This window comes from Physella acuta, unplaced genomic scaffold, assembly GCF_028476545.2.
Source record: "Physella acuta isolate Inbredline_101_S28 unplaced genomic scaffold, ASM2847654v3 ptg000065l, whole genome shotgun sequence".
NCBI lineage: Eukaryota > Metazoa > Mollusca > Gastropoda > Physidae > Physella > Physella acuta.
The window spans coordinates 388,286-414,110 of record NW_026731585.1 but is presented as its reverse complement, the minus strand read 5'-3'; the positions used below and the strand labels follow the sequence as shown (position 1 = coordinate 414,110).

Genomic DNA, 25,825 nt, shown 5'->3' with positions numbered 1-25,825 from the left:
ACAGTAGTTACAATAATGCAATTTAACAAAAGATTTACTAAACAAAAATCAAACCACATTTTTTAACAAACTCCATTAAGCAAAAGTGTAAATTAATGTCTTTAAAAAACAATTATAAAAACAGTTTTAATTGCATAGATACATTGGGAAAATTCATTGTAGAAACAAACACCTGAGCTAAAGAATTTCCTGAAAACAATTGTTACCCCTGTGTTTTGAATGGAATGTAAAGATAACCCCAGTGAAACTAAGGGGAGCAACAAAAAGTTTACCACAGAATGTACCAACACTACTTCTCCTGAGTAAACTTTTGGGGGAGTTGTAAATACCAATTCATTCTGCAACATTCAATCTACAGGAGTTGGGGAAGTTGTAACTACCAATTTTTTCGGCAACATTCAATCTAGTTTTAATATCTGTCAAAGTTTGTTAATTTATTTTTCTTTTCTAGATCACCTATTTGTAAAAAGAAAGCTATCATGGATCAAAGTCATAGTTTCTACAATCTTTCACTTTTGCATTCTCAAACTGGAAAATAAATGTTATGACTAAGAAATTTATTTTTTAAAGTTTTCTCATCTGAATTTTTAAAACTGATCTCATGTTACAATAAATTGAAAACTTTCCTCAGTACAAAGTGTTCATGTAAAAACAAATAGCATGAAGCTAAAAAAATCATAACATTGCACCAAAATTTAACAGAAAAAACCTTTCACATTTTTATAAAGTAAACAAAGTGACACATGGCTGCCAATAGAGTTTATGGTAGTAGGTGAGCATTGCATGAATATATGGGATTAGCAAGAGATTAATTAAATCAGGACTAATCTTAGGTTCCCTCTCTTTTTAAAGACGTAAGTAGTTAAGTCAAATACTCAATAACCCCACCGTAGATCCCTACATAGTAACTCAGGAAAACAAATATCCAGGAGTAAGTGACTAAGAAACAACTCAGTGATTCAGAAATAACTGTTAGGAGTCAGTGATTCAGAAACAGATAAAATGCCTAAACACTGATCACTGTAAATGTTTATTGACACAAACATTGAAATGATAAGCCTAACATTTTAAAAAAAATTTGTTTCTCTTCAGTCGTGACAGACACACAATTTGTTGAGTTGCTTCAAATGTACCCACATGACAGACACACAATTTGTTGAGTTGCTTCAAATGTACCCACATGACAGACACACAATTTGTTGAGTTGCTTCAAATGTACCCACATGACAGACACACAATTTGTTGAGTTGCTTCAAATGTACCCACATGACAGACACACAATTTGTTGAGTTGCTTCAAATGTACCCACATGACAGACACACAATTTGTTGAGTTGCTTCAAATGTACCCACATGACAGACACACAATTTGCTAAGTTGCTTCAAATGTACCCACATGACAGACACACAATTTGCTGAGTTGCTTCAAATGTACCCACATGACAGACACACAATTTGCTGAGTTGCTTCAAATGTACCCACATGACAGACACACAATTTGCTGAGTTGCTTCAAATGTACCCACATGACAGACACACAATTTGCTGAGTTGCTTCAAATGTACCCACATGACATCATAAAAAATTAGTTTGAGGAAAGTGCAATGACTGATATAATACCATTATGGTTGGTTATATTTCCTTCAGAACAAAAGGTTAATTAATAGTACATTAATAATTTTATAAGAATCTTACATCATAACAGTAGAAAAATATCTTCAACTACAAACGTAGTGGTATCACCATTGAATAACAATACATCAAATAATGATTGTATGGTAAGCCTCATACAATCTATATACATAGGAATTATTTGTATAATTTGCACTCATACAATCAATGCAAATAAACACATGAATTATTTGTCTTAATGCAAATCTCACAAATGACACAACACACTATGTGAGTTCATACATACGATAACCTTAGGTGCGTTAACCTATATACAGCACTCATAATGACCATCCATAACACATTTGTTAGCATATTATTGACAATCTTTCTTAACTATGCCTTGAATACTCAACAAAAAACATAAATCAACTGCAGGACTTCAAAACATCTTGAGCAAACAAAGTGAGATCACTTCTATAAATAATGTCACGATTTTTTCAATGAAATGTTAACTGTGCAATGTGATATTATTTAGTTAATTGACTGAATGCTGTTATTGGCTGGAGAGGGCTTAGTAGCTTTACATTCTTGAAATTTTTTACCCATTCCCCTTTAGGTAATCAACTTACACTAGATTGGTTTGAGGTATAATAATAACTATAGGACTTATAAAATGGGGCATTCATTATTTTAAAAAAATGCTACAAATGACTCACTTTTTCAAATAATCTTTGGGGATTAACATTTCCATAAACTGCCACAATCGTTTTAATGTATTCACATGAAATTTCCTGTACTCCATTAAGTCTTCATTGCCCAGCCCTAAATTTCCTGTACTCCATTAACAGTCTTCATATGCCCGCCCCCTGACCTAGCGTGACACAAATAGCCTAAAACATGACACATTGTATAGAAGCACTATAACGTAAAAAGGTGAGATAAATTATGGTCTTGCTGCCTTGTGGTTTGATAACAATCTCAAGACTCACACCAAAGAGTTACTGAGGAGTCTAGAATTTTTCTGGCCCTTCTGAGGTCTTGCCACCAAAGAGTTTATGAGAAGGAGTCTAGAATTTGTCTGGCATCTCTGCCCTAGTCGAGGTCTTGCCACCAAAAAGTTTATGTGAAGGAGTCTAAAATTTTTCTGGCCTCTCTAATGCCACTGAGGTGGGCACCGCTGACTGTCTGTGGAAAATGTCTGTTTGTGGCCTGTGGAGGGAACAGTTTATGTGTACGGCAAGACAATTTACTTTTATACAACATGGAACAGTTTATGTGTATGGCAAGACAATTTACTTTTATACAACATGGAACAGTTTATGTGTACGGCAAGACAATTTACTTTTATACAACATGGAACAGTTTATGTGTATGGCAAGACAATTTACTTTTATACAACATGGAACAGTTTATGTGTACGGCAAGACAATTTACTTTTATACAACATGGAACAGTTTATGTGTACGGCAAGACAATTTACTTTTATACAACATGGAACAGTTTATGTGTACGGCAAGACAATTTACTTTTATACAACATGGAACAGTTTATGTGTATGGCAAGACAATTTACTTTTATACAACATGGAACAGTTTATGTGTACGGCAAGACAATTTACTTTTATACAACATGGAACAGTTTATGTGTACGGCAAGACAATTTACTTTTATACAACATGGAACAGTTTATGTGTACGGCAAGACAATTTACTTTTATACAACGTGGAACAGTTTATGTGTACGGCAAGACAATTTACTTTTATACAACATGGAACAGTTTATGTGTACGGCAAGACAATTTACTTTTATACAACATGGAACAGTTTATGTGTACGGCAAGACAATTTACTTTTATACAACATGGAACAGTTGAAGTGTACAGCAAGACAATTTACTTTTATACAACATGGAACAGTTTATGTGTACGGCAAGACAATTTACTTTTATACAACATGGAACAGTTTATGTGTACGGCAAGACAATTTACTTTTATACAACATAGAACAGTTTATGTGTACGGCAAGACAATTTACTTTTATACAACATGGAACAGTTTATGTGTACGGCAAGACAATTTACTTTTATACAACTCACTTTCTGAATTATAAAAAAAGAAAATTCTTCTCACTTTTTAAAAATAATTTCATACAAATTTTGTATTATTATACAAATTATTGAATAACCAGTCATAGATTCTATAAATTTAGATGATATTTTCTGGAAATTAGTGAAAAGCCCAGTTTTAAAAAGAAATATAAAACCCAACATTTAATGAAAATTTAAACATCAGGATTCAACCCTTTGAACCCTTAGCTCCGTAACTTAAAATTCCCAATCACAATTTAATGTACGGACTGTGATAAGCTAATACCTCAGAGCATTTGATATTTAAGGCTCAGACAGATAAAGTAATACCTCGGGTTCAAAAGGTTAAAAGATAAATTGCCTAGTTTCTTAAATAAATTTGTCCATCTAATGTTTATTATAATTGGCTGTCAATCATTCCATTGATAATCCTATTTTTTAAATTAGGTGATTTTGTACTTTGATTAACTTTTACAGCAATCCCTTATTTATCCCTATAGAAATGAACAAAATGTAAAAACAAAATCAGGTGCAATGAAAGGTAGGTTAAGCTAAGTGTTCTTACCTCCCCTGCGAAGTAGAGTTTCTCCTCCACAGTCTCTGCCAGCAAGTCATAAGCCTCACCATCACAGCCCACAGGGATATAGCTGTAAGCCATGCCAATGTCAGGGTCCCTGCCCCAGTGGGTCACATGACTCCATAAGGGGGTGGGGATATCCTGGTGGAGTGTCAATATTACATGTTTTAGTGTATTTACATGTTTTAGTATATTTTGATATACATATTCTAGCACTTTGGGTACACAGGGTACTAGTACATGTTTTAGTATATTTGGGTATACATTGTATAAGTACATTTTCTAGTAGATTTGGGTATACAAGACACTTGTATGTTTTAGTATATTTTGGAACATAAATTTAGGATTAGATATTTGAATATCTTCTGGTATCTATATATATAATTCTCTTCTGGGATCCGCTAGAAAACAAGCTGTAAACGCGCTCCCTACCATCCCCACCCCTACATGGTCTTAGTGAGCTGTGGTTCACGCTATGTTTACCTTTGTGGAGTCGGATTTAGTGACGGCTATTAGGGGCAGATAATTTAGTTTGAAATGATTTTAAACGTTGGGGGGGGGGGGGGGGGGGGAAGAAGGGGGGGGAGGTTATGGTCCTTAACGAGCTACTTATAGTGTTTTAAAGAAATATTTCAGTGTCAGCGTTGGTACGGTCAAATTCACAAATTATGAATTACTGAAAAGTAGAAAAAACAACAACTAAATAGCGGCGTATGTTATGCCGCGGGCCGGCTCGTACTATGTAAAAATTCATGTTTTCCATTAATCTTGATAATAGCTTTGTCTGACTCAGAGATTGTTTGTCTTCATTTTATTTTTTCAACAAACAACACAAACACCTTATTGACATTTTTTAAATTAAATTTAATGAGTAGACAACACTAAGAGGTCAGTTGCCCTAGCAGTACAGCATCACCATCTGTTACCAACTACAACAACAATCAATAAAAACACTACTGACCTGGTCAGGAAACATAACTGTCAACACCTGCAGACAAGCCTGGACAATCTTGTCATCAGAGTTATCTCCCAGCAGTGTCAAACCTTGACTGAACAGGTAGCTGGACAAGACATGCTGACCTGTCTGTCAACAGGAAGGGGAGGTAACTACATTACATTTCTTGCAGTAGGAAGGGGAGGTAACTACATTACATTTCTTGCAGTAGGAAGGGGAGGTAACTACATTACATTTCTTGCAGTAGGAAGGGGAGGTAGCTACATTACATTTCTTGGGGGCAATTGGTAGGATGTTGCAAAATGTTGGGTTAGGGATGGGAATAAACAACTGAAATTTTATGAAACTAACCCTAACATGTCACCAGTGGCACACTCATAGACAAACAAAACAGTGCTTAACATACCCACGTGTAAAACAAGTGACCTCAACACACCTGTGTGTGGACACTCCTGATCTAAACACACCTGTGTGTGGACACACCTGACCTCAACACCCCTGTGTGTGGACACACCTGACAACACACCTGTGTGTGGACACACCTAAATACACCTGATCTAAACACACCTTTGAACAGACATGGGAGTAGAAGACACTGAAGTGTCCTCTGGGTGACCCCTCACAAGGTAGATGTCCAAAGACAGCCTGACCTTGAACTTGTTGCGACCAAAAGTTGACATCAAAATGTAGCACCACCTGAGGAAACAGTCAACCATTCATTGACCACTTAAAACAAGTAATGATAATAATCATTTTCCTGTTTGTGCCCAAGACACATGGGGCAGATAAAGTTAAGTTTATCTGTTTCAATGAGCTCAACATTTAAGAGGATAATGTGGTCAGCACTATGCCAAGCCACCTTCGTTTCCCTAACGTGAGTTAGGCACCTGAGAGAGCTAGGTGGACTCAGCGAGGTCCTACCAACTCAAGCCCAAGATCCAAAATCTAGACATTTGAGTTAGCAGTCAAAAGCTCTACATTATAACCACACCATTTAGACTCAAGCATTACTTTAAATTTACAAAATTCTGTTTGTTATGGCATAGCTAGGGTTTCCGATGTAATCTCGACCTATACTTCAAGGTCCAGTATTTCTTCCACTTGCTGGAATATTGTCCTGTACAAAAAGTAAAGCCAGCCCCTCACCCCCCCCCTCCTCTTTCAACTACTACTTGCCGGAATATTGTCCTGTACAAAAGTAAAGCCAGCCCCTCACCCCCCCCCCCCCCCCCCCCCTCCTCTTTCAACTACTACTTGCCGGAATATTGTCCTGTACAAAAAGTAAAGCCAGCCCCTCACCTTTTCAACAGTTCCTGCACCAAGTGACCTTATTGCACTGAGCTTGGGTTCAGGTAGGGCAGGCTTGAAGTTCACGGCCTCTTTCTTGAGAACAGCTAAAGGCAGCGTGACTATCACCTGACACCAACAAAATTATCAGGCTATTTTTTATAAAAAATAAGTTGTGTAACAGCAGTAATAATAAATGTTTGAACAAATGTATCTACATTACAACCAGCGTTAGATACTTGTAGAATAACATTTGTAAAATTGTAATAACGCACAGCCTTGAATGGACTACAAGCAAAATCTACTGCTACTCTTTGCTTAATCTATGTTGCTAGTATGTTTGCTAGACACAAATCAACAACTATGTTAGTTACAACTGGTTTAATGAATTAATGAACAAATAAAAATGAATTAATTTATTAATTAATAGAATAAACGAATGAATGTAGAAACTAATGTTACCTTGTCAGCTGAGAGAGATTCGTTGTTTGTTTTTACAAGCACATCAGAGCCAGAGTAATCTATTTCTGTTACCTACAATTACATCAGAACATCGGATTACAGTTAAAAGTAACTTACTTTTACAACTAATATACTTTTATTTATATTCTTTTCTATCATCTATTATGTAAAAAAAATCTATGTTCCTGTCTTTCTAAAATGTAATTATTTGCATAGAAGTAGAAGTATGGAGTTTAGATATTTCAGTTCTGGATTTATAAGTATAGCTAAAGAAAGCCTTAGTCTCACTTAAGGTGTTATATTTTTACCTGTGAGTTTAACCGTACATCCAAACCTTGACTTAATTTGTTGACAATAGGGCTGAAGCCATTAGGAAACAACACATGGGGGCCCCCAAACTGGGGCAGGGCCTCGTTCTGGTCCCAGTGCAGTGCGGACACCTGCTCCAGACAGGCACCGCAGGCGAACTCCAGGCTGCTGTGGTGGAACTCCATGACCGCCTCCTCCACCTGTGAGAAGACACCCTTTACACACGGGCAGGTGGGAGAAATAACAGGTAAAGCCAAGCAAACAAAAGTGTTATAAACTATACTAGGCACAATAACAACAGGCGAAAATAAGTTGCACAAAAAAAAGGTGAAATAAATTGCCCAAATTCCAGAATAGAGAATAAAAATAATAAAATTTGAATTTAATTAGCCACAAAATTGTTTGTAACAGTTACAATTTAAATCTACTTCTCTTTTACTTTCCATTAACAAGAGGTTATGAGAGATCATTACAGATTAAAAAATATGTTTTTCTATTTAAAATTAACAACTGAAGCATGAACATAATTATTTTAAAAAATTGAATTCCAACTTTATAATGAACTTCATAATGTGAATCAATGTATACATTTAAAAAATAAAAAATCAAACAATGGTCTCATTATGTTGGTTAAAATCTGACATTAAAATTTAAGAACACTTGTCCAATATTTTATAATATACATATAAAATGAGGATTATGTACTGGTTAATAAGAATTTTTGGTTTATGCAAATGTATGTGTTTATATAAGTTTATATGTCTATCTAAATTAATGTGTTTGTTTAAGTTGATCTATTTATGTAAGTTATCTTTTTATGTAAGTTTATGTAAGCTTGTCAGAAACCATCAAATTTTAATCAGAATTTCAATGTAAGCTTGTCAGATACCATGAAATTTAAAAAAAATTCTAACAAAGCAGTGCATTGCTTAACAAAAAGTACAATAAAAACACTGCAAAATTTGAAAAAACTCATTAAAGAATTTTTTTAATGAACCTGAGTGAAGAGAGTGGAGTAATTTTGGTGTAACAACTTTAATTCACTCCAAAATCTCTGAAAATAGTGGTAGGATGGGGCCTTGTTTGGTGCAAGCTGCGATCAGATGACAGTAGGAATATGGTGAATAGCTGTGTAGAACTGTGCACAGTCTAGCAGTTTAAAAACTATAGTGCTATTTATGGTGGATAGTGTAGAACTGTAGACTAGCAGTTTAAAAACTATAGTGCTATTTATGGTGAATAGCTGTGTAGAACTGTGCACAGTCTAGCAGTTTAAAAACTAGTGTGATTTATGGTGAATAGCTGTGTAGAACTGTGCACAGTCTAGCAGTTTAAAAACTATAGTGCTATTTATGGTGGATAGTGTAGAACTGTAGACTAGCAGTTTAAAAACTATAGTGCTATTTATGGTGAATAGCTGTGTAGAACTGTGCACAGTCTAGCAGTTTAAAAACTAGTGTGATTTATGGTGAATAGCTGTGTAGAACTGTACATAGACTAGCAGTTTAAAAACAAGTGCAATATATGGTGGATAGTGTAGAACTGTACATAGACTAGCAGTTTAAAAACTGTAGTGCAATTTATGGTGAATAGCTGTGTAGAACTGTATATAGACTAGCAGTTTAAAAACTATAGTGCAATTTATGGTGAATAGCTGTGTAGAACTGTACATAGACTAGCAGTTTAAAAACTATAGTGCAATTTATGGTGGATAGTTGTGTAGAACTGTAGACACACTAGCAGTTTAAAAACTAGAATGCGATTTATGGTGGATAATGTAGAACTGTACATAGACTAGCAGTTTATAAAAAATAGGTGCAATTTATCATGAGTAGTTATGTAGAACTGTACAGAGTCTAGCAGTTCAAAAACTCAAGTGCAATTTTGTGGTAAATAGCTGGGTACAGATGCACACAGACAAGTGCAATTTATGGTGGATGGCTGTGTTTAAATCTTTCCATAGGAATTTACAATGGTGTTTGTGATAGTTGTGTGTGAGTAAAAGGCAATCTTGCGCCACTTGAGAAGATCTTTAAAAAAGTGACAAATCTTTTACTAATAACTTAGCCCAGGTAAAGTGTCCAGGTGAGACTACGTGCAAAACAAAATGGTTGGATAATATTTGATTGTGGCAGCACTTTGTACCATACTTGCACATAAAGCAAAAACTAAAGAAAAACTTCAAGAAAATGATAGGGAAAAATCTTACTTCAGTAAAGAAACCTTGAGTTTCATTCACAAATTCTCCATGAAGTTCTTTAAATTTATCTGAATAAAAAAAATACAGTAAATCTTCTCTTTCAATATGTGGCCAGTTGAGGTTAAGTTAAGTTTTAATGACTTACACAAATTATTCTATAATTATTGTAGGTTGTAAGACAAAGAAACAAATACAGAGGAATTTCAGGTGGGGCAAGTTAAAGTTATCATTCCTGAGCAGGCACTCAATAGAGCAGGCACACAATAGAGCAGATGAAGTAGTTCATCTGGCTTTATGAGTTCTGCATATACATCAATAATGTGGTTAGTGCTAAGCCTCTGTTTACTTAACGTGAGTCTGATACCCATCAGAGTAGGGTGGACTCAGGATCTCAACTTGAGCTTTTAAAGCAATGGTTCTTAGTCTTTATAAAGGTATCAAATAGTGTCTGCAATGATAAAATCTGATCACTTATCATACGAGTCAGGTGTGTGTCTTGACCTCAGCGAATCCCTGAGACAGACACACCAAACCTCTGGGACCCAGGTTAAGAACTAATGTTTTAAAGTTACCAGCCTAACCCTGCCAACCTATAAACTGATAAGTTGAAGACAACTCACGAATCAGTGGGATGTCTGAGGATGGGGCTTTGTTCTTTCTCCACTCCGAGACAATATCCAAGATAGCGTTGTAGTGAAATTCAATCCTTCGATCCAGTTTTTCATCAAGGCATTGTCCAGTGGCAGTGATAAGTTGACAGTTGTCACTCTGTTCTTTCAATTCAATACCTAACTGATAAATCATAACAGCGCTTGACACAAAGTTTGACAAAAACATACAGATACACTCTAAATAATACAATAATTCGCAATGAGAAATATTTTTTTCCACACAAAATTGTATTTTTCCCATTTAGAACACTATAAATTTAAATAAAACGGAAGCTGTATGTTGTTTTATAAACTAAGTAGATTAAAACTTTGGATCATGTTAGCAGCCACATGTTAGAAGGTCCTTTCTAGTGCTTTTTATATTTTTGTTGAAATCTGCAAGTCAGTTCTAAAGCTTAGCTTAAAACATTCACTTCTGCTATGTTATGCATTTCTGTTAAAATATTATTAATTTCTGTTAAAGTATTATTAACTTCTGCTAAAAAATTATTCACTTCAGCTCAAATATTATTCACTTCTGCTCAAATCAACACTATATTAAGGCTTAACGACAAATAAAAAAATAAAGAGGCTGTTATGCAAATATTACAAAACCAAAGTTAGTTCTGGTGTAGTCTTAGTGAGGTATGGCTGACTCAATACACATTTAGCAGAGTGGTTTGTTTCAATTAGGGTGTTCTTTAATCAAGGTAATTTATTTTTAGGAATTTTTAAAATTATAATAAAAAAGTGCAAATCAAACAAGATTTAGCACCAAAAGCCATCCAACTAAATTGACCAGTCAAAATCATCCTTACACAATTGAAAATTAAACCAATCAGACAAGACTAGACTGACCTGATACGCCATGATGGCTATGGGGTTGTTGATGCAGCCGTTCATCACATTACCACTGGTGATGATGTGTGAGCCGTTCATCACATTACCACTGGTGATGACGTGTGAGCCGTTCATCTCAACATCATGTATACGACCACCCAACCTAGACTTAGACTCTACTACAGTCACCTGAGGATAGAAACAAAATTTGTTACATCATGTATACGACAACCCAACCTAGATTTGGACTCTACTACAGTCACCTACAGATAGAAACAAAATTTGTTACGTCATGTACACGACCACCCAACCTAGACTCTACTACAGTCACCTGAGGATAGAAACAAAATTTGTTACGTCATGTATACGGCCACCCAACCTAGACTCTACTACAGTCACCTGAGGATAGAAACAAAATTTGTTACGTCATGTATACGGCCACCCAACCTAGACTCTACTACAGTCACCTGAGGATAGAAACAAAATTTGTTACGTCATGTATACGGCCACCCAACCTAGACTTAGACTCTACTACAGTCACCTGCAGATAGAAACAAAATTTGTTACGTCATGTATACGGCCACCCAACCTAGACTTGGACTCTACTACAGTCACCTGCAGATAGAAACAAAATTTGTTACGTCATGTATACGACCACCCAACCTAGACTCTACTACAGTCACCTGCAGATGGAAACAAAATTTGTTACGTCATGTATACGACCACCCAACCTAGACTTGGACTCTACTACAGTCACCTGCAGATGGAAACAAAATTTGTTACGTCATGTATACGACCACCCAACCTAGACTTGGACTCTACTACAGTCACCTGCAGATAGAAACAAAATTTGTTACGTCATGTATACGACCACCCAACCTAGACTTAGACTCTACTACAGTCACCTGAGGATAGAAACAAAATTTGTTACGTCATGTATACGACCACCCAACCTAGACTTAGACTCTACTACAGTCACCTGAGGATAGAAACAAAATTTGTTACGTCATGTATACGACCACCCAACCTAGACTTAGACTCTACTACAGTCACCTGAGGATAGAAACAAAATTTGTTACGTCATGTATACGACCACCCAACCTAGACTTAGACTCTACTACAGTCACCTGATGATAGAAACAAAATTTGTTACGTCATGTATACGACCACCCAACCTAGACTTAGACTCTACTACAGTCACCTGCAGATAGAAACAAAATTTGTTACGTCATGTATATGACCACCCAACCTAGACTTGGACTCTACTACAGTCACCTGCAGATGGAAATGATACAGCTTGATTTCATATGCCGAAATAAAAAAAGAGGTAAACTCTTAGAGAGAAAAAAAGATTCTCCAACAACATAGACTGTGGGAATGAGGCAAGTTAATTGCAATCAAAGCTTACCTTGCAGGCAGCCATGAGACTTTAACAGGTAGGCTAATTGCAATCAAAGCTTACCTTGCAGCCATGAGACTTTAACAGGTAGGCTAATTGCAATCAAAGCTTACCTTGCAGCCATGAGACTTTAACAGGTAGGCAGCAGCCAGACCACTAATGCCAGCCCCTACAACAATTACGGAACCCTGAAACAAAACACGATCATATTTTATGTGGTTGTCCACAAACACAGAATCCCGAAATAGTCAATAGTTAATAACATTGAAATGATGTAAAAAACGTATAAAAATAATTATTAAATTTATGGTGTTAGGTTGGTATCGTAACTTATTGTTTCTTGAGCGAACATGTATTCATTTTCAATACTGGCTTATATTGTTACTTATAAATGAAGGTTTCTTTAAAGTTTCAAAAGTTACTAAATTAGTATAAGAAATAATGATACTTTCATGTATAACTAATCACCAGACAAGCGAAAAAAATAATGAGGTTGAAAAAACTTACTGGAATATTTAAATAGGACAAGACAGATGCAGGAGGAGTAACTAGTCCTTGGTTTATAAAATTATGGTACGTGAGGAAGGCTAAAATCTGTGGCAAAAACTCTATACAGCTGACCCTGGTCAGGCCTCGGCAAATTATCTGGCGCATACATTTTTCTTTGGTCACCCACTCCTGGAACAAATTAAATAATCATTAATGAACATTAATTACAATTAATTTGAACAGTTCACTTTGATCCATCAGATGGGGTTGGCATGGTTGAGATGGTAAAGCTCATGGGTGCTAAACCGAAGTCTCGAGTTCGAACCCTAAGGAGAGACAACTCCAAAATCCAACAACTGTTGCCTTGTAGTTTGTTCTTGGTTGGAATAAAGCTATGGCAGCAAATCCACAAAGAAAAGCAGGTTGAAATCGGAGTCAACAGCATAACAAGTTGACATGTATACTTAATTGTGTTGGATGGAATCTCTTCCAAAACTAAAATTAAGAATACACAAGAAGAACCATCAGAGGATATAAACATTCTGCAAACTAAGAAGCTCAACATCATTGAAAAATTACAATAAAGTCCAATACATAGTTCATCATGAATATTTAAAAAAAAAAAAAAATTTGTTTAAAATAAAAATGGTAACAGGTTTTATATAAGAGTAAAAAAGGGAGATTGGAGGTAGCTGTAGTTTTTTAATGAAACAATCTTAAGTGTGAATAACATCTTGTTTTATAATGTGAGACATGAGAAATATTTACACACTCAATCTGGTACTTAAATCAATGGCAACTGCTGTATACTCATACCTTGGGATTGAACGCCCAAATGGCCAGGATAAGGTTTCTGATGGCCAGATAGTTGTAAGGACATTCCTGGGCCATCAGTGGGAAGGCATCGATCTCTGCCTCCATCATCATGTCAGGGGTGACGGCCAGGGCATGCATGTGGTGCTCTCCCTTGGGGAAGGGGACAACATATGGGCAAAGATTTTCTGTAAGATAACGAAATTACTCAAGTTTATGAATCTTACTTTGAATAGTTTAAATTTAAAATTATTTAATTTTTCACTATAATGTAATTTTAATTAACGAAATTTAAAAAAACCCAATTAGGCTGTAAAAATAGGCTGTAAAAATGCACCAACTTTTCTGTTCTTTGGTGAACTCTGCCACCTCTTCAGTCGGACTCAAGCCCACACCATCAGCGTAGTAGTTGATTAGAAATGGCGCCGCAGGGGATTTTTTCAAGAAAGATGTGCATCTGTTCTGTATCAACCACAGTGGACTATGTACATAATGGACCCTCTGTGTATGAGAAAAAAATGGTATCCATAACAGTAATTTTCACATAAACTATGCAAATTTTATTTTATTAATATAATTATTCAAAAATATCTATGCTTTGAAAAATGTAAATAAATATTTCTTCACAAGTGGACTTCATAAGGTAGGAAATATTGAGATGAAATAAGATTTTAAAAAAAAGGCTCAAATTCTGTTTCAGACTCAAATCCCAAGGTTGATGTGGTCTGAAGAGCTCATACTGGCACAGGGCAAGTTGAGTGAAGGCAAAGTTAAGGAGAGTGACTACATATGTTGAGAGGAACTCTACTTCATCTGGCGCTAATGAGTTTCATAGATATATTTTACTTAAGCAGGAAAAGTCCCTACAGTGGTAGAGAACATTATGTGACAGAGTGGACTGATCAGATCACAGTTTACATAAAAAAAGGATAGTGAAACAATTTAGCACTTGCCTCATCCTCTGGGACACTGCAGGCGCTTTGTTTCATTTTCTGTGAACACAATAATTCCCAATTTTAAAATACTAAATTTTTTGCCAATACATTTGAAGTAACATAAAAAAATTAAAGTGAAAAATACTACTTGACAGAAAAATTATTAAGTTAATAATTATATGATTATTAAAAAATAACTCCTAACAAAGTTGTATTAAAACTATTAATCATAAAAAGTTAGAGTAACTTATTAAGTGACTAAGTATTAGGATCAAGATAAAGATTTCTAAAAATGTGTTTAAGTGAAACATGAATACAACAATAAGAAACCTTGGATGTTGAGTTCTGTGTGGTTGTCATGCCACATTGAAAACTGTCGATGAACTCTGGCGTTAAATCGGAATCTCTTGAGAGTTGCCTCCACTTGCCACAGCCCTCGGCCTGACACTGGACCCAGTAGGGCATGATCTGGTCCACCATAAAATTAGCAACGGCTGCCTCGGTCCTCGCTTTAGATGACCAGTGTCTCTTCCACTTCTCGTACACCTCGTACCCACCTTTGGTGCTGAAATAAAAACAAAATTTATTTAGAATTTTATTCAGTTAAAAAATATTTTAAAAAAAATACATTGAATACATTTATATTTTAAATTTAGTACGTTCAAGATAATTATAAAATGTTATTTTAAAAGCACTTAAAAAATCTACTAACCTTCTGTAGTAATATTCAAAACATTCATTGCAGTAATGTTCTCCTAAGGTTATGTGGCCCCATCTTGAAGTCCAGTTAGCCCCTGAACATCTGATAAATAGAAAAACTCATTGTAACATCCGGTAAATCAAATGATAATTTATATTTACTTAACAGCATTAATCAAAAAGAACTCATTGCTTGGCCATTACTACTTATTTGATAAGATCATTAAAGATGATAGGGGTCGGCGTGGTCGAGTCGGTAAAGCTCATGGTTGCTAAACCGAAAAGTCTCGAGTTCGAACCCTTGGGCAGATAAGGCTCGTTAGCTGGGGACAGCCACTGTTCAAGGAGAGACAACTCCAAAATTAAACAACTGCTGCCTTGTAGTTTGTTCTTGGTTGGACAAAGGCTATGGAAGTAAATCCAAAAAGAAAAGCAGGCTGAAATCGAAGTCAATGGCCTCAATGGCGCATAACCAGTTGACACGTAACGCTTAATTGTGTTGGAGGCGCGGTCGAGTCGGCAAAAAGCTCATGGTTGATAAATTCGAACAAAGTCTCGAGTTCAAACCCACTGGCAGATAAATCTTTATCCCCTTCAACACTAATAATTAAGAACGAAGAAGAAGAAAAGATTAAAGATGATTATAACTAAACCTAATCCTGGTCCTTAATCTGATAGGATTAGACACCTCAATAGGGCCACTAGTAAGCTGGTAATCAGAAGGAACCGAAAATCATGATTGAAGAGAAATCAGGAAATGTGATGTAATAAGCTTACTAAAAAAGTGATTTAAAATATAGCGAGACAACATTTCAATAACATTACCCGTTATGAAAAAAAAGTGGTTTAAAATATTATGAGCTAACCTTTCACTTGCTCCAGCAAAACAAATGGGATGAACTGCTGGGCAACCTGAACGCTCACATTTTTTCTTGGGACCTTCGGATGATTTTGAATCTTCACTGGCGTATTTAACATTGGGTTTCACTTGTCTCCCAGATCTGAAGCAGACAAAAGAAGTGAAGAACATTATGTAATCAATTAAAAATGATCAACAACATATAATACAAGTGAAGAACATTATGTAATCAATTAAAAATGATCAACAACATAAAATACAAGTGAAGAACATTATGTAATCAATTAAAAATGATCAACAACATAAAATACAAGTGAAGAACATTATGTAATCAATTAAAAATGATCAACAACATAAAATACTGAAAAAGATCTACTAAGACACATTCTTTATAAATAGAAAGGGTTACACAAAACAAAACTGTTCATAGCACATTTTTTAATCTACTGAACTATATGGAAAGTGACAATAGTCTAGAAAAAAAAGATGGCAGGAATTAATGGTGCTGACCACAAGATATCATTTCATACACAGAAACATAGGCCTAACCATTGTTGATTTTTAAAATGTATGTGTTAAACTAATCATGACAGATGTCCTCTAAAATTTGACTCGGAAAAAGCTATTTAGCTTCCTCGTCTATTACTTTAAAAAGTAAAATTCTTTACAATAAATTTTTGTTTTATTTTGCTCAAAAGGAAATTTTTTAGCGCAATTTCCATACTGACAATTGCGATTATTAATTCGTTATTTCTGGATGGATGGATGAATGGATGTGTGTCCGCAGCTTTAAGTCATATCTCCTCCTCAACGAAGCAATATCGAGGACTAGTTCCAAAAGCAAATATGTTAAGCAAGTTCCGAGGATGATTGGGGGCCAAAAAAATTCCCGGAATTCCTTCCTGGATTTCCCGGAAAAGCCAAAAAACCTCAAAAAAAGCAGTTTTTGGCCTATATCTCGGCAACCAGACCACTTAGCGACTTGAAACATTTAGCAATCGATTCCTGTCATAATTTAGAACAATATTGCCGAAGAAAGTTTTCAAAAAATATCCTTTTGTTCGGTTACAAAAAATTAATTAAGAAATTGCGCTTAAATTGTCACTAGACTTTTTATTAACTTGTTTGTAGCCTAATTTCTATTTTACTCTCTAGATAAACAGATTTTAATATTGTTTACCTTTTCACAGTGAACATGATGCCTTGTTCAAATATCCCTCAAGCAGTTACCATGTCCAGTTCCTACACAAAGAAAATTAAAAGCAATTTTAAAATTTGATTTTACAAATGAACATGGATAATTGGTACTTCATGCATTTAGTCAGTTTTTAATCAATGTAAATTAAAAGGCCATACATAGATCAGAATTTCGTCTGATAATCATAAAATAAATGCGAGCCAGGATGCTAAATACAAATATATAGCCCCCAACTTTAAAACAGCACTGTTGATAATGCGAACTGCTTCAGTCTTTGGAGTTAATAGAAAAATACCTCATTAATTCTAAGGATACATTTTTTAATTGGCCTATTTTTTTAAAAAATCTAGACCTCAATGGTATAACTTCAAAATGAAACATTAAATATTAACAAATAATTTGCAGGAAAGTGATAGAAAACATTTTATATCATGTTATTGTATAGCCAGCATAGGCCAACACATACACTGCTTATTTTTCTAGCAATAAGCAAGAGATGGGGGAGGAATTAATTTCAACCTAATCATTTTATTTCAACAATTTTTCAAACATTTTGGGGACATTTAAAAAAAATAATTATTTTGAAAATTAAATTGTTTTAAAATGGGCATCAATAATTGCGTGCAGTAAATAACTAAACCCTAACTAAGCCTTGCTCTTAAGCCAACATCTCCAAAAGTTTGAGCTCTCCGAACATTTTGCTTAATTTAAAATTCAGCCTAGATCTAGACTAGTGCCTGATTTAAAATCTTAAGTTCTTAAGTTTTAAAAATAGCAGCTAACATTTCTTATTTGTCAACTAATAAAACTATTCTGAATGTTAACCATTTGCCTAACTAAACTGAAACTCAGAGACAAACCTTGGACTACACTACAATTTCACAACAAAACTAAAAAACAAAGTGACAGTAGGAGGCCTACTGGCTAAAGCACTGACAGAAAGAGTGGCAGCTAGATCTAGGATCTAGATCTAGATAAGACTGATCTACTCTCACTGTACACCAGTGGGCAGTGCACACTTTTGTAATCAGTAGTAATGAGTAGGCCTAATGGAGTAATTAATAATTATTTTGAAGTGGAGTGTCTGAGACTTTAAGACACCAGACTCAGCCAACAAACAAAGTGTGAAAGTTATGAAAGTAACAAAATAAACAATCATACAAAAACAAAATTCAAGCAGATCAATGCAAGATTTGCAATTACTTTTAAAATTTGCATGATAAAGAGTCTAAGAACGTAAGCATTTTTAGATTAAGAACAACACTATACCAACTAGTACAAGATTTTGAATTTTATCTTTTACAGTTGTCGGCCTTCACTTCTTTATACTTTATATCTAACTTAGTAACTTAAGCTAACTAAGGTACGCTTTTGTTACCGAAGTCGCCATATTAGCAGGGGAGAGCATTTATAATTCTCATTAAAATTATTCACAGTTAACTTTCTCTGAGTCTGGTAGCTGACCTAGTTAGATGCGGGATTTTCGCTTTTTTTCCCCCCTTTATAAATTTTTGAAACCATTAGACTATTCACATATTGCTAGGCGTATTAGGTCGATTTAAATATATGTTCTAAATCTAGTACTAAATGATAATGAATTTACATTGTTCGAGTGGGCTATCCATTGTTCTACAAGGCTTATAATTTAGTTACATAAATATAAATTTTTCAATGTTTTTCTTATATATTCCCCATACAAGATGTAAGGATGAGAAAAAGGTATTTGAACCAAATCCAACTATATGTAATAAGTTCAGAAAGAAAGAACAGTAGAAATATACAAAAAAATTAACGTAGACAGTGTATTGGAAGATCTAGGACCACATATATGCCCTTAATTTAAAATACAGCCACAGAATATAACAAGAACACCTATTATAATTTGTTTGGCTGGTAGCCTGAAAGTCTCGAGTTCGGATCCCGATCCACACTATGGACGTCCACCCAGCTTTGATGGGTACCTGACTTACATTGAGGAAAGTAAAGGTGGCTGGGTATATGCTGACCACACCTTCATGCACAGGCCAAGAAACATAAACTTTACTTCATCTGCTCTAAGGATTGTGTAACATATTGTTACCTCAGTGGTTAATAAGCATCCCCATTGAGTGAGTGTTACAATTGTTAGTTCTGAAAGGTTAGCATTACTTTACTAGTAAAAATTGAAACACAAGTTTGTATTTTATAAATATTTTCTTTATTGGCAGGTAAAAGTATTTTATCACATCACAATGCACACAGAAAACTTTCAGAAACAACAAATGTACATTAATAAAGTCCCTCACCTTGCTTAAAAAATCACACAGGTATAAGAAGAACCCACACATAACTAAGTCAAGTTAAGATTTAAAATGTTTATATACAAAAACATTCCTTAAACTTTCAACAACAGTTATTATTGGATGGTATAATTAGAAATGGGCAATAGTAATTATGCCCAAATCACAAACCAAGCTTTCCCCTCTATGAGTTATGTTTCGAACTAAGGCGTGCGTCAGTGTTAATTTTATAATTAATATCAAAATTACATCAACAATAATTTTTTTCCAGGTTTTTGCTAGGTTGTTTTTTAAATGTATACTTTAACAATTCTACAAAATTCTATTTGTTCTTATTTAAAAGATATTCACACACATTATTCAAAACAGGCAAGATCTGTTTTCACAGCTATTCAATCAACCATTCCCAACATGTTTACAAAAGGCAGCTGTTCCATCAGTCAAACACACTGCTTTCAATCATCATCACTGTCATCTTGGTTGATCCGACTTTGCCTAATTGCACTTGTCATGGCGTCCTCAATCTCAGGTTTTTCAGGCTTTTCAATGTCAGACTGAATAGCGCCTACCTGCGCTAGCATCCACTCAAGTTCTGCAACATTCAAGTGGGTCAAACATATTAACTTTGAAAAGTTGAAGGGATGAAACAGTCATTGCTAACAAAATTGCATGGATTCAGAACACATCATAATTTTTTGCATAGGCAACATTGAAAGATTTTTAAAAGAGAAGATTTTATGATAGCTTTAATACAAGCACTGAAATAACTCCCCCTCTCTCTCTCTCTCTCTTGAGTTATTCCATCACATCTATACCCAGTCCAATGGTATTTACTTAAATTAAATAGGCTACTGTCAAATGTTTGTATAAAGCTTAAAAGTAAAATTTTGAAAAATAAACATGAACACCATTTATATAATTTAAATACCATTCACAATACTTAAACATAGCTTACACTCTTAAATGTTAATTTATTTTTATATTTTACAATGAATTATGAACCACTAGCTAGAGTTGTACCCCTTACTAGCTTTTTATTATACTTTACAAAATGTGTATATAATGTAGCATCTGTACATAAAGCTTTAAACTTGAGTAAAGCAAACAATATTTTAAAAAAATAGAGGAACAGGCCTAAAGACAAGATGATACTAAACATAATTTAAAAAAAACATCAGCAATGACTAATGAAAATGGTTAATTAAACCTACCATCCTGTTTTAGATTCATCCCACCAAAAGCAAATGGTCCAACCCACTGCTTCTTCAAATCTCCTTCAAAATAAACAAAAATGGAGGGCAGATTTTTATCGGGGTAATTTGGTATGCACACTGACGAGACACTCCGCAAAAATTTTGTCTGTGGGAATTTCCTCGCCAAGTTGACCAGGTGGTTGTTTACCAATTTACAGATGGGGATTCTGGGAAAAAATTATCATAAAATGCTGAATAGGTATCATAGAACAAAATCATCAATTAATATTAGACATAGTTATGGTATTAAAAACTTCTTAGGACCTGATAACTAGAATAAACAGTCACTGATAGATATAACATAATTTTTGTAACAGTTGGTGGTAAAGTGATTTCAGTTCACTATCTGTGGTCTTCCATAAATGAGGGGATGCAATTTTAACTGACCTTGTTTTACAAAACTAAATTGTTACAAAAAAAGGGAGTAGCCTGCCCCTGGAAATTTTGTCAGTAGGTAACCATAATTCTATTAAAAATGTTAAGTATTTCTCATCAATTTTTGGATTTTAAAAATACTAAATAAATTGATTAATATACTACTTCATATTAGTTATCTTTTGATATTATATAAGATGCTTTACCCTAAATGACACTTAGTAAAGCAAGTATAGTTACACCACATGACAGATCCAGCAACAACAGAAGACTTACCCGTCTTTATAAATGTGTAAAACAACCCAGACACCTTCTCCTGCATTGTTTACTTGAGTAACATAATCAGCTTTGCTGATCTCTCCAACATCTCCAAATCTTGCGTTTTTCTGGATTGCCATTAACTCAGCCAGCCTTTGACGTCTATGTATACAAAAGTCAATTAAATACTTCCATAATAAAAGTAACATTTCAAAATCATCTAGTTGAATACGTAAGTAGGTATATGGTTTATATTCAGTTATAAAACACAAAAATAATATACTTTAAATTACCAATTTAAAATGCATGATTTTTAATTAACATCGATCTGCATTCTACTTAATTCTAGATATCAGTTAATTATCATTTAGTATTTATTTCAGTAAAAATACAACTGTTTACTGAAATAAATATGAATTTCCTGACAAATATCAGCTGACAGTCCATCACAAATACCTGTAAGATATCAGCTAGCGATTTAACACAATCACTACACACCTGTATTCTTCAAATCTTCTTTCATCCTCCTCATCAAGATCATCCTCTATTTCATTTAATTCATCCAGTGTTAATTCGTCTAGTCCTTTACCTGTGAAGTGTTTAGAGAAATTTCTCCTCTTTAGATTTGTACAAGTACAAGACATCATGATTAGAAGTTAAATCTTTATATCAACTGAGATAAACAATAGTAACTCACTATATTTGAGGTATGATCAAGTCTGATCCAATTTTAAAGACACATTTTAAAATGTCGATTTAAAAAATTAAATTTCAAATAATTATAATATTTGTCAAGCCTGAGTTTGTCAACAAACAGTAGCTGTTTTTTTAGATGGCTGGCATATCAATTAACACTTCATGTTAGAATAATTGGGTTCTATGTTCACTTTTTGAAAAAAAAAATAGGAATTAAACCACTTGTTATATACCTAATTATGTAATTTTAGGGATGTGACCAGGCCATGAAAAAAAAAATTGGAAATTTTATTTGGACAAAAACACAATATGTTTGATCAATTTTTTATCGCAGTTACAGCAGTCTCACACTGTTACTGTTTAATACAGCTAATATTTTAAATAAAACAAGTTTATGTTACTCTAAAACAACATTGAAAGTATTGTCTGTTATGATTTGGTTTAGAAATTATAAGGCTGTATCTCCATGCTATAATATGATGAAGTCAACCAATCAATATCAAGTTTTGAATTTCACTTGTTCTATTGAAACTTTTAAAGTGGAATATTGAATACACTATTTAAAAAAACACAAACCCAAAACCCATACTTCTTTAAAATTTGCTTTAAAATGTTTAGTTTAGAAAAATGAAAAATCATAATTCACAGTTGATTATCTTAGCTTCACTAAGGGTGGAGATGGGGCCCCATACTAAACTGGGATTTGTGAATAATTTAAAAAGATCACACCTTGTTGTTTAGATTCTACTGTTTGTTCAAGCATATTAACAATATCCTCTTCTGTAATTTCTTTCTCCTTTTCTTTTTCAGGTATAATGTTGTACCGACGCAAGGCGTCATTCCATTCACTGTCTTCATTTGGATTCTGAAATGGACAGTTATATCAGAAATGGAAAAATTATGTTTTCTATCAGTCATTAAACTTTAAACACTAAACTTGTGATAAAAACTAAAAATACATTATAATGTTATAATATGGTCTGCTAAAAATGGTTGCATTCACTATAAATGAGATTATAAACTTTTTAAACTACTTGGCCTAAACATTAGGCTATTAGTAAAAAGGTAAAAAAAAATGCTGGCAGAATTTGATATTTATGGTAATAATAGTTATGATAAAAAAAGCAATCAAGCAGCTTTGGGCCTGATTAAATAAATGTTAAAATTTAATTAGGGCCTATAAAAATTAGGCCTATACTTCACAAGCAATTACTCAGCCACTTAAGTAACGCTGTAATGGTTAGGGTATAAAATAACATTTTCCATTTAAATTTAACAATATTCGAAAAAGTCGGCACTTCAGAAGTGGCAAGCATGGAATTGTTGCCATGGGGCTGTCTGCACCTTGGCTATTGGGTTGGGCCTAGTGCCCAAGGGGTTGTCAGTTCACTACAAATAGCCCTCATAAGGCCACTCATACTCTAACCAATCAGACAGAGGCATTTTTCTGTGATTATTGAATTGAATTCCCCTATTATGCAATATCAACTGTTATGTAGAACTAATGTTTTTATATCTAATCTTATAACTAACCCTGAACCTAACCCGTAATCTTAACACTAATCCTAATGTAAAATAGAAAAAAAATTCATAAAAAATGCTTTAATAACAAGCTTTTATGTAATAATGCACTAAAAAGTAGAAAATAAATTATAGACTACTATTTATATAACTATAAAGAAAAGCGTGGGTGTCTTCCTTAACATTAGTAAAGGTATCCAATAGATACTAAAGAGACCCACGCTTTTCTTTATAGTTATTTAAATAGTAGTCTATAATTTATTTTCTACTTTTTAGTGCATTATTACATAAAAGCTTGTTATTAAAACGTTTTTTATGAATTTTTTTAGTACTTTACGTTTTATTTACAATAGAGTTAGGCCTACATGACTAAAAACCATTGCGCGCCTACTGAACGTGATGGCGCAGCTATTGAACGTGATGACGCGTGTGGTGTGGTTGGATAGACATGCCTACTAATTCGGTCCAAATTTTAATTAATTCATAAAAAATTAATTAGGCATCCAATTAAGTCAAATTTAATTTCAGATTGCATTGTCTTCATGTCTTGACCCACGTGCCAACTGTGAATCATATCGGTCAAGTAGAAGTGTCCGAATTTTTACTCCGGCGTTTCGATCTAGACCAGGTGTCTCCAAACTACGGCCCGCGGGTCGGATGCGGCCCGCGAGGTCCTCTCATCCGGCCCGCTGCGATCTTTTTGTCCACGGAAAAAACGTTGGTTGGTGATGGCTGAGGAACTTTGCCCAGTGAAATTAAAGACATGCCTGGAAAAAACTGGCCCCCCGAACTGAAATTTGATAGTTAATGCGGCCCACGGACTCAAAAGTTTGGAGACCCCTGATCTAGACTGACAACTGACGACAGACAGAGGAAGTAAGTTAAATAAAAGCTTGTAAAAAAAAAGCAAAATTAAATTAATAACTCCGAGTTAGATCTAGAATCTAGATCTAGATCTAGATCTAGATTTCTGATATTTTAGAAAGATTCTACTTCTGGAATTCTTGATCTATCCAGAATTATTAATTCAATTAATTCTGGATAGATCAAGAATCTAGATCTAGAATCTAGTACTTTTTTATTAGTCCATGTCTACGGTGATAATCACATCTAAATACATGTTGTGCTCCATATCTTAAAATACCTGCATTTTGGTTTTACAAAGTGTTGAAAAAGTCAAAAACACGTTCTTGTTTTATTTCCTTTCAATCTAGATTCCGGTAGTCTTTTCCTTATTATTAATATTAGTCACGGGTAACACAGGAAAAGGGGTTTCCTTTGGACAGGTATTTTTACAACCGTTAAGTAAAAACGTGATTAAAAATTATGTTCTATAAATAGTTTATGAATATTTAAAACCAATACATTCAAATAAGTCATTAATAAATTACTGCTACGTATTAAAATATTAGTAATAAATATTACTGTGGTTGTTTATCATTTTTATTAATTTTGATATTTTTTATTCAAAATGGCTTTTTTTACTTGGCACACTTGAATTGATCATATTTTGATTGGTTCTGAATAAAGGGCTATCCCCGAAATTATTACCATAAATGGAGTTTTTCTATTTATAAATATGTAAATAAATAAGAACATCTATCCACTTGCCTTCCACTGATTCTTAAAAATAGCAGAAAGTATTTAGATCTATTTGACGACGTAGTGTTAGGGAGGTACAATGGCATATTTGAAAACAGTTTTCAAAACTGAATTATAAATATAAGTAATTAATTCTCAGATTGTAATGACTATCTGTGTATTGTATGCCTACAAATGTATCTAAAATGTATTCTGACATACAGTAAAAGCTTATAACTATCATAATATCATTTTTGAAATACACAATGATTGATACGTTTACAGTTTCTAAAAAAAATTCATAAAAAACGTTTTAATAACAAGCTTTTATGTAATGATGCACTAAAAAGTAGAAAATAAATTATAGACTACTATTTAAATAACTATAAAGAAAAGCGTGGGTCACTTTAGTATCTATTGGATACCTTTACTAATGTTAAGGAAGACACCCACGCTTTTCTTTATAGTTATTTAAATAGTAGTCTATAATTTAT

At 34.0% G+C, this 25,825-nt stretch overlaps 2 protein-coding genes across 2 annotated transcripts; both read right to left on the bottom strand.

Moving 5' to 3' along the window:
* Positions 1-1,472: 1,472 nt before the first annotated feature.
* On the bottom strand, positions 1,473-18,745 carry LOC131951315 (lysine-specific histone demethylase 1B). Its single transcript, XM_059313671.1, has 21 exons — positions 18,638-18,745; positions 17,351-17,412; positions 16,178-16,312; positions 15,325-15,414; positions 14,943-15,177; positions 14,631-14,669; positions 14,019-14,178; positions 13,681-13,865; positions 12,883-13,053; positions 12,489-12,563; positions 10,995-11,165; positions 10,107-10,278; positions 9,496-9,554; positions 8,284-8,379; positions 7,286-7,501; positions 6,978-7,049; positions 6,528-6,644; positions 5,796-5,924; positions 5,235-5,357; positions 4,262-4,414; positions 1,473-2,821 (listed from the first exon to the last, which is right to left on the bottom strand). Exons 2-21 carry the CDS (start codon positions 17,365-17,367, stop codon positions 2,732-2,734), a joined length of 2,505 nt encoding a protein of 834 aa, XP_059169654.1. The 5' UTR covers positions 17,368-17,412; positions 18,638-18,745; the 3' UTR covers positions 1,473-2,731.
* Positions 18,746-19,564: 819 nt separating this feature from the next.
* On the bottom strand, positions 19,565-25,028 carry LOC131951169 (phosducin-like protein 3). The gene is made up of 6 exons (XM_059313497.1): positions 24,895-25,028; positions 22,959-23,094; positions 22,032-22,122; positions 21,552-21,695; positions 20,859-21,067; positions 19,565-20,239 (listed from the first exon to the last, which is right to left on the bottom strand). The coding sequence occupies exons 1-6, from the start codon at positions 24,898-24,900 to the stop codon at positions 20,103-20,105; spliced, it is 723 nt and encodes a 240-aa protein (XP_059169480.1). The 5' UTR covers positions 24,901-25,028; the 3' UTR covers positions 19,565-20,102.
* Positions 25,029-25,825: the final 797 nt, after the last annotated feature.

Excerpts from the sequence above, each read along its gene's own strand:
- LOC131951169 (XM_059313497.1), bottom strand. Across the intron at positions 21,696-22,031 it reads AGAAGATTTGAAGAATACAG|ACGTCAAAGGCTGGCTGAGT; the intron begins GTGTGTAGTGAT and ends TTGTATACATAG. Across the intron at positions 21,068-21,551 it reads TTACACATTTATAAAGACGG|AATCCCCATCTGTAAATTGG; the intron begins GTAAGTCTTCTG and ends ATTTTTTCCCAG.
- LOC131951315 (XM_059313671.1), bottom strand. Across the intron at positions 14,179-14,630 it reads GCAGTGTCCCAGAGGATGAG|AGGGTCCATTATGTACATAG; the intron begins GCAAGTGCTAAA and ends TCTCATACACAG. Across the intron at positions 12,564-12,882 it reads TGTCCTATTTAAATATTCCA|GGTTCCGTAATTGTTGTAGG; the intron begins GTAAGTTTTTTC and ends GTTTTGTTTCAG.